The sequence below is a fragment of the Oncorhynchus gorbuscha genome, linkage group LG16, assembly GCF_021184085.1.
Source record: "Oncorhynchus gorbuscha isolate QuinsamMale2020 ecotype Even-year linkage group LG16, OgorEven_v1.0, whole genome shotgun sequence".
Lineage (NCBI taxonomy): Eukaryota > Metazoa > Chordata > Actinopteri > Salmoniformes > Salmonidae > Oncorhynchus > Oncorhynchus gorbuscha.
Window position 1 is genome coordinate 27,926,575 of NC_060188.1, and position 15,728 is coordinate 27,942,302.

At 41.3% G+C, this 15,728-nt stretch overlaps 1 protein-coding gene across 2 annotated transcripts; it reads right to left on the minus strand.

The window, feature by feature from the left end:
• Positions 1–493: 493 nt before the first annotated feature.
• Positions 494–15,366, minus strand: LOC124000639 (E3 ubiquitin/ISG15 ligase TRIM25-like). 2 transcript variants are annotated; one of them, XM_046307171.1, is made up of 10 exons: positions 15,253–15,366; positions 11,367–12,011; positions 9,565–9,660; positions 8,889–9,122; positions 8,441–8,612; positions 7,778–7,855; positions 4,958–4,984; positions 2,520–2,546; positions 2,120–2,295; positions 494–1,922 (listed from the first exon to the last, which is right to left on the minus strand). In XM_046307171.1, the coding sequence occupies exons 2-10, from the start codon at positions 11,991–11,993 to the stop codon at positions 1,557–1,559; spliced, it is 1,803 nt and encodes a 600-aa protein (XP_046163127.1). In that variant the 5' UTR covers positions 11,994–12,011; positions 15,253–15,366; the 3' UTR covers positions 494–1,556. The 2 variants fall into 2 exon arrangements, with proteins under 2 accessions (XP_046163127.1, XP_046163126.1); XM_046307170.1 differs by lacking the exon at positions 15,253–15,366 and adding an exon at positions 12,720–12,882.
• Positions 15,367–15,728: the final 362 nt, after the last annotated feature.

Genomic DNA, 15,728 nt, shown 5'->3' on the forward strand with positions numbered 1-15,728 from the left:
GGTAGCCCCTACTGTTGAATTTGATGACTTTGTCCTGGACCGACGCAATATACTGCTGGTTAACGCTTTCCATTATAATTGAGCTGTTGTGACGCAGTGTCCATGCTCTTCGCATTTGTCAATGTTGGGAGTATGGTGCATCTCATGAAATGCTGGGTTTGAGTTTGCGCCTGCATAGAATGGCTATCCAAGAGCAGGGATGAGGGAAAGACTGCTCTTGCACTCCAGCACCCTCTTGTGGCTGGAATCAACAGCAGCTAGTGCAGCTGTAGTGATGTCTTTTATTTAACCAGCTAAGTCAGTCAAGAACAAGTTCTTATTTACAATGATGGCCTACCCAGGACAACGCTGGGCTGATTGTGTCCCTATGGGACTCAATCACAGCCTGGATTCAGAACAGGGACTGTAGTGACACCTCTTGAACTGAGATGCTGCGCCACTCAGGAGCCCCATGGAACAATAATGGAAAGTTACAATGACCAACTAAAACAAGTCTTTTTTCCACCCAATACAGTTTTATTGTTAAAATATTTAAAAACACATGGGACAGAACAGACAATAACAAGCAATACTGCCACAAAATAAATTACCAACTCATTGCTGTAAATAGCCTTACAAGCTAATAGCATCTTTCACAGCTGTCCACTTGAATTGTGTAAGGATAGTCAGCAAATGTCTGATCATCGTCCACCATTCTGACAACTAAAACATGTACACAATGCTGCAAATAGGACAGAATTCAATTCCAGATATAGAACAAAAGTAGGTTGTGCAGCATTTCTCAAACTCGGTCCTCGGAACCGCAAGGGGTGCACGTTTTTGTCTAACACTACACAGCTGAGTCAAATGATCAAAGGTTGATGATTAGTTGAAATCAGCTGTGTAGTGCTAGGGCAACAAAAAAAAAAAAACTTGCACCCCTCAGGGGAAACCCTGAGTTAGTGTGAAACAACCTTGAACAATACAAAAGATATCCCCAACAGGACCTATCCACCAAGATAAATAAGAACCTTAGACTGAAGCCATTTTGACACAAATATTAGAAAATTGTGACAACTAAGAGGGTTAGAATACAAGTGTACCATTGTGATTTCAGATATCAATTCTGACTTACTGATTCCTGACCATGAAGTAATTAAAAGATTCCACAAGTGTTTTGCCCCCTCACCTGCTTTTCAGTGCATTGTGAACCAGTGTGTGTGCAATGAGTCAAATGTTCAGTGGGTACTGGACAATGCCAACAGCTGAATTGGAAGTTGCAGGCAAAATGTAAAGATGAGACTTCTCTCCATCTTATTTTCACACCATACCACTCCATTTCTCTTGGTCCCCTTCTGCCATCTCACATAGCTCATCTTCAAGCACAATCAACCTAAAATATTTTCACCAATATGTTCATCATCCACTCAAACTTGCACTCACTTTCCCACTGACTCATCCAAGCTAACCACACTTTAATCTTCAAGCAAATTCTCCCTAAAACACATTTTCACTTTCAGAAATTGTCTATGCATGCACACACTCATGTCATCTCACCATTCATTCTCACTATCCTCTCATTCGGGCACGCTACTACACTGTGTGATCATGAGAGCCAGGGGCACCTCCCTGTCCCCAGTGCCCAGTAGAGGAAACATCCTCTCAGAGAACTCAGGCACGCTGAAGCTGTACACCTCCGAGCCAGTCTTGACATTGTAGAAGGTCACCTGACCCTCCTCACAGTCCAGGTAGACACCCACTCTGCGGAGGCGCACCGATGTCTTAACCTTGGTGAGGGACGGAATAGTGAGGGCGCGCAGGTGGGTGCCCCCCCACCAGAGGGCGTAGTAACCACTATTAGGGCTCATGTCAAACAGCCCTTTCCTCTGGGCTGACTCCCGCACCACGCCCACCTTCCAGTCTTTATTCTCACCCACATTCACCTGAGATGAAGAGACAGAGAAAGATAAATTGATACCGACAAAAGTTGAGTGGGGACGAGCATGCAAGGTTGAATCCTGCAAAACATACACTTTTCTAACATCAAACGCCAAAATAGATTAATAATAATAAAACTTTAGCCACTATTTTGACATTTCTCCCACCCTCCAATTTTTATGAGATACCCCTGCCCTTTCACCTCCCAGTAGTGTCGCCCCGAGTTGAAGCCCTCTTTGGCCAGCACGCAAGACCAGACGTCGAAGCGTTGGGTGCTGTTCCTGTAGAACTGCAGTTTCTCTCCTCTCTTTACCTGCTTCCTGTCGTCAGAGAGGATGAGGAAGGGGTACGCAGTCACTGGGTTTAGCGTCACATCCTCTGAATGAGAAGGAACACAAAAAGGTCAAGGCTCTGGTGTGAATGCCACAGCCGAATAATGTTAGGAATCATGGCCAAAAAGACAGTGAGATGGTGTCTTCTGTAAAACAGACTATTTGGAGAGCTTTATTGGAAAACAGTCAATCACTACATCCAGTAATACAGTAAAAGCAATGGTAGAGAAGACCAGGACAGGTTGGTATTTAGAATTAAGAACAACTCACCTAAATATGACTGGATCTTCTTCAGCCCTGTACAAAAAAGTAATTACAGTCAGTCTCTTTTCCAATACATAGAAACTACTATTGGTTTGATTAGTTAAAGCCAATGCAGGCGTCGTTTAAAAAAAAAAATCAATAGCAAATCATTTCTGGGTAACAATTAAGTACCTTACTGTTGTCATGTTTCATTAAAATTGACAAAATTAGCATAAAAACCTAATCAGGGAAGAATTTTGCTAGGACTGTCTGGGAGTGATCTGAGTGGGGAGGGGAAAACTAGCTGTTATTGGCAGAGAAGTTTGGAACTCTTTGTTATTGTTTATTAATCTATTTACTGCCTGGTGTAATCACCAGGCAAGGCAAAACTCCCACCCATACAAACAGGTTGATTAGAAGGTCCTGTGTCGATTCATTCCAACATGAAACTATCAGGAAATAACACTAACTAGGTTTCCATCCAATTAGCGACAGATATATATGCAAGCATTCTAGAATCCCCATTTTAAAAAATAAATAATGCATTTCCCACCAGTGTGCTATCACCAAACTCACTTTGTGGATAAAAATCAGTGGGTACTCTTTCCCCCGTTTAAGTTTTCAGGTACCGAATGTCGTGGAATAATCAGAATTTGTTGGTAACATATGTAAGATGTTTTATATTCATCACATGTTTGTAAGTTACTTCTCATCAAGAATGTTGTTTTTGTATAATACTGTGGCGGGGTTGCAGTTATCTGTTCTATGTCAAGACTAAGTTGCATGGGCCGCAGAGAGGGGAGAGGTCAAAGTGTCATCATGTGTAAACAGATCTTTTGCTCCACTGTGTGTGTATCAGTCACTCCCTACTTTTCCCATCGGGGAAAAGGAGGATGGCAGTGTCTGTAATCATTCTCATGCTCCCTTTTATCTTAACCTATAGCCTCATTCTCCTCTCCGTGAGTTTGTCCAGGATTGGTTGTATTTAGAATTGGTTGTATCTAAATGACAATTTGATATATAATAATAATAATAGAATAATAATATATGCCATTTAGCAGACGCTTTTATCCAAAGCAACTTACAGTCATGTGTGCATACATTCTACGTATGGGTGGTCAATTTGATATATGAAGGACCTGTTGATATGGAGGATTGGTTTATGGTTCTGGGGTTTGAGTAAGGAGACAAAGCTGAATGATCTATTAGGTCTATGCTGTCTGACTATGTGTGTTCTTTGCTATTAAAGGATCTCAGTTGCATTGTAAGGGGGCTCTCAGAGAATTCACTGAGAGACACCGAATTACCTGAGAGTCACAGGATTGTGATAGAGCTCATATAATTAAAGATGGACTTTGATAACTAACTCTGACGTGTGTGTGTGGTTTGCTCCCATGATTTGGTAAATAGAGGAAATTTCCACGACACGAACAAAAATGTTATGTTCAATGTATTTTCATCCCATTTTCAACTCCTTGAAAATTCATACAGATTGTGACAAAACTGTTGCATTAAATAGCAAATGTGCCTACTCTGGTCTTGGCACGCGTGCTCTAGCCAACAGCTCACAGATACTGTGCGGGTAGGCTACTCAACATGATGACATTATTATGGATAAAAAGGGAGAGTGTTTGTATGCCAGACAGCAGTCAAGCATCACGTCACCAGAATAAGACACTCAATATTTATTGGAAAGGAAATGTCAAAAATCACAGGGTACTGAAAGTGCACAGTGAAGTTCATAACTTTTCACCTGTAGCCCAATAAATTGCATGGCTTCCCCAAGACATAGCAAGAGGACCACACGCCATATCATCAAGGGACTCCACGTTTACTTCAATATGATGGTTGTCAATATTTCTGCATTTCTTGCCTAAATAATTTTACTGACACTAAAAAAATCCAACCATGTTGAACTAAAATTCTGTTAGCATTTTACAAATTGTCCCGTTTGCAGCATTTTTCATACTGTACGACTTTACTTGCATAAAACTATGGATGAAAATGTGGCTAGTGAGCAACATTTTTTACACTTTTACAACTTTGACTGCACTGGGCCTTTAAACTATTGGTGAACCATTGTGAAGGTGGAGGAAGATGTTCTATTAGATGTGCGTGTTAAGAAAAATAGCATACATTGTCGAAATATATGAAGTGAAAAAAACGACAGAATCTATCTAGGCCTACATCAAATGAGTTATTTTAAAACTTCTTCAGAAGAGGCATTGTGAATCACCAAGCACCAATCTTCTTAAAAATTGTATTTTAAGTAAGTAAACTAGGTTTTTAAGCTTTTTCCTTTACAACAAACTTTTGACCTTTGTCTAACATTTCCTTTAAGCTAAAACAAAGCCTCTGCAAAATATCCCATCTCATTACCCAATACTTCAATCACATGGGTCCTAGACATTAATCCAAAAGGAAATCTTTGGAGTGAAGAGCTCACAAAGTGCAGACAGACATACCTGATCCAGATTTGATCTTTTTTAGATCTGAGGGGAGAAGAAACATGAAGACATGTTGTTTAATGGAAGTATGCGTGAGTACAGAATTAAGGCAGCCATCTGCATCTCAATATCAAATCATTTTTGGGTAACAATTAAGTACTGTACCTTGTTTTCATTTAAAATGGTCAAAAATAAAAACAGCTTCTTAGATAAACGCTATTTCTCAAGAAATAATTTAGCTAGGACTGTCAGAGTGGTCCAAGACGGACCTAATTGGAGGAGCTTAATGGTAGAGATGTCCCTTTAAAACTAGCTATTATTGGCAGAGAGTAGGGCAAAATCTGGTTTCAGGAGGCCTTTTCAAAACAGCTCTTACACAAAGTGCTTTATCATAGATTTAAAAATGTCACAGTATAATTCCAACCAGTGTGGAAATACAGTGCCTTCGTAAAGTTCAGACCCCTTGATATTTTCCACATTGTATTAATATATTTTTAGAATAAGGCTAACAAAAACAATTCCTCAGCAATCTACACACAATACTCCATAATGACCAAGCGAAAAAAGGTTTTAGAAATGTGCAAATGTATGCATGTATATTAGTATTCAGACCTATTGCTACGAAACTTAGGAATTGAGCTCAGGTGCATTCTGTTTCCATTGATCATCCTTGAGATTTTTCTACAACTTGAATGGAGTCCACCTGTCATAAATTCAATTGATTGGACATGATTTGGAAAGGCACACACCGGTCTATATAAGGTCCCACAGTTGATAGTGCATGTCAGAGCAAAAACCAAGCCATGGGGTCGAAGGAATTGTCCGTAGAGCTCCGAGACAGGATTGTGTCGAGGCACAGATCTGAGGCAGGGTACATAAAAATGTCTGCAGCATCGAAGGTCCCCAAGAACACAGGGGCCTCCATCATTCTTAAATTGAAGATGTCTGGAACCTCCAAGAGTGTTCCTAGTGCTGGCCACCTGGCCAAACTGAGCAATCGGGGGAGCAGGACCTTGGTCAGAGAGGTGACCAAGAATCTAATGGTCACTGACAGAACTCCAGTGTTTCTCTGGACATCTGAGAACCTTCCAGAAGGACAACCATTTCTGCAGCTCTCCACCAATCAGGTCTTTATGGTAGAGTGGCCAGACAGAAGTCACTCCTCAGTCAAAGGCACATGACAGCCCACTTGGAGTTTGCCAAAAGGCACCCAAAGACTCTCAGACCATGAGAAACAAGATTCTCTGGTCTGATGAAACCAAGTTTGAACTCTTTGGCTTGAATGCGAAGTGTCATATCTGGAGGAAACCTGGCACCATCCCTACGGTCAAGCATGGTGGAGGCAGCATCATGCTGTGGGGATGTGTTTTTCAGCTGGGAGACTAGTCAGGATTGAGGGAAAGATCAATGGAGCAAAGTACAGAGAGATCTTTGATGAAAACCTGCTCCAGAGCTCTCAGGATCTCAGACTGGTGCGAAGATTCACCTTCCAACAGGACAACGACCCTAAGCACACAGCCATAACAGTGCAGGAGTGGTTTCGGGATAAGTCTCTGAATGTCCTTGAGTGGCCCAGCCAGAGCCCAAACTTGAACCAGATCGAACAACTGAAGAAACCTGAAAATATCTGTGCAGCGACGCTTCCCAGCCAACCTGACAGCGCTTAAGGAAGAATGGGAGAAACTCCAAATATAGGTGTGCCAAGCTTGTAGCATTTACACCCAAGGAGACTCGAGGCTGTAATCTCTGCTTAAAAGTACTGAATAAAGGATCTGAATACTTATGTAAAAGTGATTTAAAAATATATATATATATATTATACATTTGCAACAATGTAACAGTTTGGAAAAAGTCAAGGGGTCTAAATACTTTTTTTAGTGAAGACATCAAAACTATTAAATAACACATTTCCTTCCTCTGGAGGCCACCAAACTATATATGCATGGAATGATCTTCTCACATTTGAGATATTGCCTCACATGCTGGTGACAAGCAGGAACTACTATTCTGAAACTAATTGAAAATCACTCTACAAACACTAAAGATTTCTGATAACAAACCAAACAGTTACCACCGTTATCATATACAAGCATAATTTATTTAGCCTGGATAGCTTTAAGCAGTATGTAGATGCAGATTCTTGATGACCAGGCTTGCATGGGCTTTTCAGGATAACAAAGGCAGTAACTAGAGGGGATTGTGTTGTCCCTTTGACACAGTAAAATCAGCCTTCTCTGATAGAGCTACAATATACTGGAATGCAATGCCCACGGACTTGAGAAGCTGCACTGATTGTACTTTTAAATGTGAATTGAAAACATGGCTAATATCTTTCCAATCCTGTACACATGATTTGTGGTTCCTCATATGCAAGACGACAGTTGATGATAGTTGTCGTTAGAATGATATATATTTGGATGCATTTGTATTTTGTGTTGTTTTAGTGAGTATTTGTATTGTGGCTGTGTAACTGTCCTTAGCTGCCCTGGGATGACAGGTGTAAATGAGATTTTGGCTAACCCCGGCACATTCACATGTTGCATTATTGTAATATTGATGATTAATGTGCATTGTCCCCTATAAATAAATATTGTTGAGAGAATGCCATGATTGTGCAAAGCTGTCATCAAGGCAAAGGATGGCTTCTTTGAGGAATCTCAAATATAAAATATATTTTGATTTGTTTTACAACTTTGGTTACTACATGATTTTCATAGTTTTGATGTAGAAAATGGTAATAAAATAAATAAATAAAATTGAATGAGGAGGTGTTTCCAAAATTTTGACTGGTACTATAATATATATATACACACGAGACGCAATTTAAAATTGACCCACCTCGCAGAGACCACTGACTCTTAGTGGTCCGTAGTGTCTGTATACTCATCATACTGTCGCTCTCCCGTAGGGAAGTAACTGTAACACACGCTTCATGGGTTATGTTAACAAACAAACAGGTTGGTCCACAACATACAGTGCATTATACTTTCAGGCCAAGTGTGATAATAGTTACGCAGGTTCCTCATGTGTTCCTCCTGGTATTTTTACAACCCTCTTTTGTGAATGACTCATTCTTTACCTGACCGATGGATGACAGAAGGAATGAGTTCTATTGGCATGAGGTATTTGAGTAGGAATGGTATTTTGACTGCTTACAGACTAGACCGACTACTTTCAGAATACCTTTCTCCATATCTTCAACTCAGTCATTTATGAGAAACTTCACCCGAAAACCACAGTAAGGGAACAACTGAGGATTTCTTTACAAAATAATCATGTTGTAGGGATTTTTGGTAATGATATGATGAACATTATGGAAATGACGCAAATAATCTACCCCCCCCAAAAAGACAAAAATGTCTAAAACGAAATTACCATTATGAATATTTGGTAACTGATGTCCATTTTGAAAAGGATAATGAGGATAATAAATAATGATGATATGACTATGGTGATTAGGAGATTGGTTAAAACGATGAAAGTGATGATGGTGCTACTCACGGGAGCTTCGGGATTGCACCTCCCCCATGCGGATCTCATCCATACTCTTCTTCAATTCCCCCAGAGCCACCTTCACCTCCCCCAGAGAGAAATGCAGTGACACCTCCGCCTCGGCATCCAACTCCTGGGTGTCAGAGTCTGCCTGTATGGGGGCACTCGCCTCCTCAAAACTCTGAAAGTGGGTTGACAGCAGGCATTGACAGATATGTTTAATTGAAAGACTTACAGTTCAGAGTTGAACATCGGTGGAATGGACGTGGAGTGGACTCTGGTAATATCTCTGATAGCTTGCAAGTAGAGGCCATTGGAATGTACACGTGGGACACCAGCTGCATGTCCCATTGCCCTCAAAGTGCAAACCCCACCCAACTGTTACAACAGATAAGCTAAATGAAGTACATCCACAATTGATAAAAGGTGCCTCAGCTAAAACACATTCCCTCCGTACCTGGAGGAAGCCAATGTGGTCCTCAGACGTGGCCTGGGCTTCCAGTCTGGATCGCCGCACCTTCAGCTGGCCAAGCTCCGCCTCCAAACGGGTCACTAGCCCCTCCCCTCGTGTTTCCACTGACGCCCGCTTCTCTTCCATCCCGCCCACCAGCTCTTCACGGATCCTGTCCACCGAGCGACTCAGCTCCCCCAGCAACTGCTCCACCTCCGACATCTCACCCTGTGCATAGTTCTAGAAAAAACAGAAGGATTAAGTTGCTCCTTGACACTGATTTAAGGTCAGTTTCTTTCTCTCCAGTTACGGTCATTATTGTGATCGCAGGTCACACAACTGAAAAATGTGTGGTTCATCAAGCCTAAAACGTGCGTTTAAAAACAATTGTAATAGTTTCTGTAATGTATCATAACAGGGGTATGGCAAACATCATTTGGGTGGACTAAACAGACTGTCTAGACCTGCTAATAGCTACTGGTTGACTAAACAAACTGTCTTGACCTGCTAATAGCCACTGCAGTGGGAGTAATGGTTGTTGGTACGGTCACCTAACACTAGACAGAATGGTAGCGTGCTCTGATGAATATGAAGCCTGACACGTTGAGGGGTTTAGTGAAGGGGTCAAATAGATCTAACACAATGTTGATACACTGTCGGGGCCTGTGAATCAGCTGTCTACCCTGACGGTCTCCAGTCGGCTCTTGAGCGCATTCAGACGGAAGTGCTTCCCCTCAATCCGGTTCTGAATCTCCAGTTCCGTCTTTCCAATGAGTTTCTGTGTGACAGACAAAGGACAGTAAAGAGATGGAGTATGAGAGACAAAGAGACCAATTATGTGAATGCAGTGTCATTGAGAGTAGATTTGGCATCATGCCAGTCACTACTTGTCCTAACTAGACAATGCTGCCGTCCTGTTTCTGCTTAAAACAGGCTCTTAGGGAACACATTCAAGTCAAATGTGCTTTGAAGTGCCAAAACATTAACCTAGAAAATATTTTTTTTTAGATGCAAATAGAAAAACATTGCCTTTGAAATAGCCATATGCATTTCAGACAACATAATGAAATACATTAATTCAAAAAAATCACGCATGTTATTAATTTGCCTTGAGCCAAACCCATTATCCACAAGATTAGACCTAAATCATTCTAGTGCCCTAAACCCATTTTTAGCACCATTGAGGACTTTAACCATAGAGTACCACAGTACGAGTCATAATACCCATAAAACCTAGCAGTCAAACAGGGAAATGGTTCCAATAGTTTCTCCACAATTAATTATTCCCATAGGGGATTTTCAAAACACTTTAAATAAGGGCTGTGTTTTGTGTTGGCTTACCTTGGCATGACTTTTTGATAACCGTGTGAATCTCTCTAGGACAAGGTGACTTTATCAATATATTCCCCACTGTGGGGATCTATTTTGAAGTAATCAACTGGATGTGACTTCCTATAGGTTAAGGAAGGATCACATGATTTCATCCTTGCTAAATGGCATATATTATTATTATATTATCAGGAGGGATCAGCCAATGAATTATACTCATGAGCAAACATTCCATAACTGCAGGTGGCAGTAAATCAAACCTTGGCGTTATACCTGTTCATAACACATTCCAGGCCACAGTGTGCACCCTTACAGTTTGTTTGCTCATAGAAGTAGCAGTAGAGAATCGAGATCTTCAAAATAGAGATGGCCTCCAATGGAGCTGCCCATTTTCTCAGAAACATTTATGCAATCAGCTGTTTCTTTGTTTTCTGCTCAGAGCCAAAAAGAGGATCATATGTTATATTTAATTACTTAAAATACAGTGCAACCGGCAGCTGTCAAATTGTGACGCAGTCATTGAAATCATTGAATGGAAATGGGTTAGTAAATTTCAAAAGTTCCACAGTTCTCAGTCACTTTTTTACCCTCTTGGTTCAGGATTTTACCGTTATCTGAAAGCGAACCAGATAAATAGCCAGTCACCGTTTCTATGCAGGTTGTTTACATTAGAAATGTGGATGCAACTTAGACAAGAACATAACCAACTCCCATCTCAGATAATCTTTAGAGTAAAATCTGCATTGCACAAGGGATTTTAGTGGCTTGTTTACATAGGGGTTATCTATCTATGTCATCTGCATTGCAAGAAGCTGAGAGTCCCCTTACAAACTCGTAGCCAATACTCAGTCTTTCAAAGGTTCAACATACAAGTTGTAATATAAAAAATAGTAACCTAAATAAAATATCTGACACTACCCTCTCTTCATTGGCCATTGTCTGTTTTGACTGTTAGGGCACGCCAACCACAGAACTAGAATGAAATTATTTTTCTTTAAAAGGCACACATCCAACCCCAGGAAACACATCACACCCTTAAGTAGCCTTCAGACCATAGCCTTGGCACAAAAGCATCTTTGAGCTGCTTGGGCCATTGAGGTTCTGAAGGGGTGTGTGCTCCAAGCGCCTGATGTGAAAGCTGCTTTGCCTTCTCACCTGTTTGTTGACTCGCTCGGTCTGCACGGACACGGTGCGGTGTGTGCGGTGCTCCTCCAGCACACAGATGGCACAGATACAGATCTGGTCCGTGCGGCAGTACACCTCCAGAAGCCGGTGGTGCAGTGGGCAGGTGCGGCCGCGAAGCGCTTCCCGGGGCTCCAGGAGCTGGTGGTTAGCATAGAAGGGCGTGTTCAGGTGAGGCTGCACATGGGCCTCGCAGTAGGATGCCGTGCAGGTCAAACACGAGCTGATCGCCACTTGTTTCTTCCCTGTACACACATCACATTTGATCATCTCCTCCAGGAACGGGTTGCTGTTGGCCATGGCTCCCGGTGTATTCACGTCCGACATGTGCGGCTTTCCTGTGCCGTAGTGAGCTTCTTTGTATTTCTCAGCGATATGGGCGAAGACTCGGTTGATGTTGAGCTGAGGCCGCTCGGGGAACTGGTGCTTGCAGAGCGGGCAGGTGCAGGTGGTGCTGGAGGCCCAGTAGCCTCCGATGCAACCCTGGCAAAAGTTGTGTCCGCAGGGCGTCGACACTGGGTCGTTGAACAGGTCTAAGCAGATGGAGCAGGTCAGTTCCTGCTCCGAAAACATTTCCAGGACCCCCGCCTCAGCCATCATTTTCTCCTACCAGAAGCCCTACGGGTGAGACAACATACTAGGTCACACAAAAACATTTCTACTAGTCCCAAAGGTCAACACATATGTCACAAATATTGAACTAGGCCTATACAGGTTCGATAAACCAGATTGACATGTTGTAGAGGCTGATGACTCATGCAACTATAACTAAGCAATCATAGTCACCGGGCTAGATGGGCCTTGTGGTTGTAGCCCTAATTGTATTGAAGGAAGTTGAAGACATTTGCCATCACCAGTTCAATAACCAACACAGAGCACAACAACTGGCCTACTAATTCTACTGCTGGTCGATGTTAACCGACAAGTACTTAGGCTAGGAATTTAGAATTTGGCCTTCCGTCTGAGGACTACCCAAGCTGTTGTGTGTGTGTGTGGTGGTGACCCAAGTTAACATCCCTCAGGTCACTTCTCAATCAATAGCATATTATCTTGCAGAGAAGAGGTTAGGAAAAATCTCACCAACAGAAACCGCTTTGAAAATCACAACTAGATCGTTTTAGAATGGGCCAAGGCCTATTATCCCTCACAAGGCAAACAAATGATGGTCACAAAATTACAAGGGCTGATAAACAATTAATAGTAAGGGTTGCATCACAAATAGTTATAGTAATTCCTACACAACATTTTTATCAAGCATTTTGACTATGCATTCTAAAAGATAACTAAACTTGACTAGGTGTATATTTTTGAATAAACTGAACACACCTTAACCGATACCAGAGTAGTATTTTTTTTGACAGTTTTCAGACTTGTTTGTTGTCGAATAGAGATAAGAGGTGTGTCTGACAGTGGACAAACTATCACTGGTATGCACAGGTGCATTGTGGGCCACCTCCACCGGGATTGGCCCAACACCTGTTTACGATCAGTGCTGATTCACTCTAAGTGGCTGGCTACCTTTGCTCACTCCATTTACACGTGATTCGATTCTCATTTGCGGTACGTTCCGAGAAACACAAATCCCTCTACGTTCATATCACATAAATAAAAACAATTCACAAATACAGAATACACACTCACTGTACACCGTTTTTACACAGTTGCAGCAGACAGAATTTTTCAGTGACAACATGTTTGTGGCGTCCATCTTCCATTTACACACGTGTTTAGAGATGCAGATGGCTAATTAGCACAGGTAGTCCACTCTGTTTTCAGTAAGCAATCGCTGTAATGGAAATATGGCTGTGTGCGAACCCTAAACATAATGAACGTATCTTTCATATTAGCAAGAAATACTTTTTTTTTTAAATGTACATTTACCACACACCATTTACCTTCTTTAAAAAAAATAGTATTTCTTGCTAATATGAAATATATGTTCCTTATGTTTACAAAACCGAACCTTAAGCAATGCATGGGCTCTTAACAAAAATCCAACGGTCAGAAGATACTATCGTCAATAGGCGCTACAGCAGTTACTGTCTGAATGTGGTTGTCTTTGCCATGCCTATATTTTTTCCATGGGTGTTAAGGAACTGTACACCATGAACTCATGCAAGTCACATACCACAGCAAGGAGCAAGGAGTTTATTGGCTCCCGAAACAAAAAACGTGGGAAATGCGATGATGATGCAGAAGTCTGTGTCTGGTTTTTCAGAACGTTCTTTATTTTGAGTCTATTGATATTTCTGGTCCTGCAGCATTCCATGACATTTTCAAAAGACTCTCCCACTCCTATGCTGTGTGTGTGTGATTTCTCAACTGAATTCCTACAGTGCACCTGAAAGCACAACAATAGACTGTTCTACCCCACATAGGCGTAATGGGAGCACGGAAATGCAAGAGGTTGAAATAATTATTCTGCCATGATACTGACTGACAGACAGACAAACGTCATCCATGTAATTTAAACTGATGTGTGAGCTCATGGCTTTTATCCAACCATGTTTTAAGAATCGAATAGTCACTGAAGAATAGTCTCTGATTTCAGTACTTCCATTATCATTTGAGCACAGGTCTCTGACCACAGGTTCATTTTCAGACAGACAGGCTGGCATTGAATTTCCAACATAACCATAGTATCATTCTCCGCTTAGAGGCAGGGGACTCCATACTTCCGATGCTTTCCAACCCAATTTAACATGCAATCTGTCAGGTTCCTCATTACGTTTTTTTGTAGTTTGTCCCCAAAAAAAGACTCCCTTGTCCAACCATTAATCTACCTGTGTGGCGTGCAAGTGATTTTCCTCTCGGTGACCCTAGAAATGATCAGGACACTGTGATGTCACAGGGCTTCACATCTGAGACAATGGAAAATAACATATCTCTGTATGCTCTGTGTAGACTATAGTCAGTTTTGTTGCGTGGGGCTTAGATTGTCTCAGACATACATGCTGTCAATGTATGTGAATTCCAATGCACCATCTCCCTCAATAAAAACAACAATGGTCTCTTTGTGATGCAGTAAATTACTCTTTCAACCCTAAGACCTTTCAAATGAAGTGATCCGTGAATCCAACAAATAAGTTATATAACCTCAAAAACATGGGGGCATGCTTTCAAGTTTCCCTGCCAGTCAGGTAAACAATATCCCAGGTCTTATCTACTCCAATCTACTACTAACAACTGCAGGCTGTCAAAAGGCCGATTCTTGTGTCCCATTCATGCGGCCTCTCTCAGTTTGGCCCAAAGCCAATGGCTGTCCAAAGCCCATGTTTAATTTACTGTATCCAGTCGCACCGATGTTACCATCCAAAATGACATGACACATGCATTGTGGTACTAGATTTTATACTTTACACGATTGGCGCTAGCTTGTCAAACCTGTTCACCAACAAGTTACGAAGAGGGTCACATGTAACCAAGTCTATGTAAATGGCTGTGAAGAATGGAAAATAAAATACAGTCAATGGTTGTCCTGTACGGAGGTCTACCTGGAAACTTCTGTAACTAAATCCATTGTCAACCAAGGAACAATGGTATCTGCCAAACTGGGATGTTCACTGTTACATGTTCTGATGATAATGCTACTATTGAGTTGTGTGTGTTTCATTTTGAAATGTATCTGACCCACATCAACAGTCAACGGGCAGAAGATTGGTTGGAATGAAAACATAATAGTATTTACAGTACTGTAACTGTACAACAATCAATATTGCTACACAAAAAAACATTGATAAGCAATTGGTGTAATTGTAATACAGTACATAGGCATATTTCACATACAAATAATATTTATAAAACATTTCTATAGGCTACTTGTGATCCTGTTACAAAAATTGTTGACACACAAACTTACCGTATATCTTTCTTCTGCAATGGAGTTGAAAGAATGAAATAAGTTTGTGACTGTCCTACAAAGCTGCTGTCACCACTGCCAAAGAAGGTACATCCAGCTAGTCAGGTATATGTGTGATTGTGTGTGGGTGTGTGTTGTGACGGTTGACAACAGCTTGCACAGTAGTCAGGTGAGTTAGTGAAACAACTACCGTGCCCTCAAAGTATTCACACCCCTTGATGTTTTCCACATTTTGTTGTTACAGCCTGAATTTAAAATGTATTACATTTAGATTTTGTGTCACTGATCTTAACACAATACCCCATAATGTCAAAGTGGAATTATGTTTTTAGAAATGTTTACAAATTAATAAAAATGGAAAGGTGAAATGTCAAGAGTCAATAAGTATTAAACTCCTTTGTTATGGCAAGCCTAAATAACTTCAGAAGTAAACATTTGCTGAACTAGTCAGATAAATTGCATGGACTAACTGGGTG

Excerpts from the sequence above, each read along its gene's own strand:
- LOC124000639 (XM_046307171.1), bottom strand. The coding sequence starts at position 11,993 with ATGATGGCTGAGGCGGGGGTCCTGGAAATGTTTTCGGAGCAGGAACTG. Across the intron at positions 9,123-9,564 it reads GCCGACTGGAGACCGTCAGG|AACTATGCACAGGGTGAGAT; the intron begins GTAGACAGCTGA and ends TGTTTTTTCTAG. Across the intron at positions 2,547-4,957 it reads AAAGATCAAATCTGGATCAG|GGCTGAAGAAGATCCAGTCA; the intron begins GTATGTCTGTCT and ends TTTTTTGTACAG.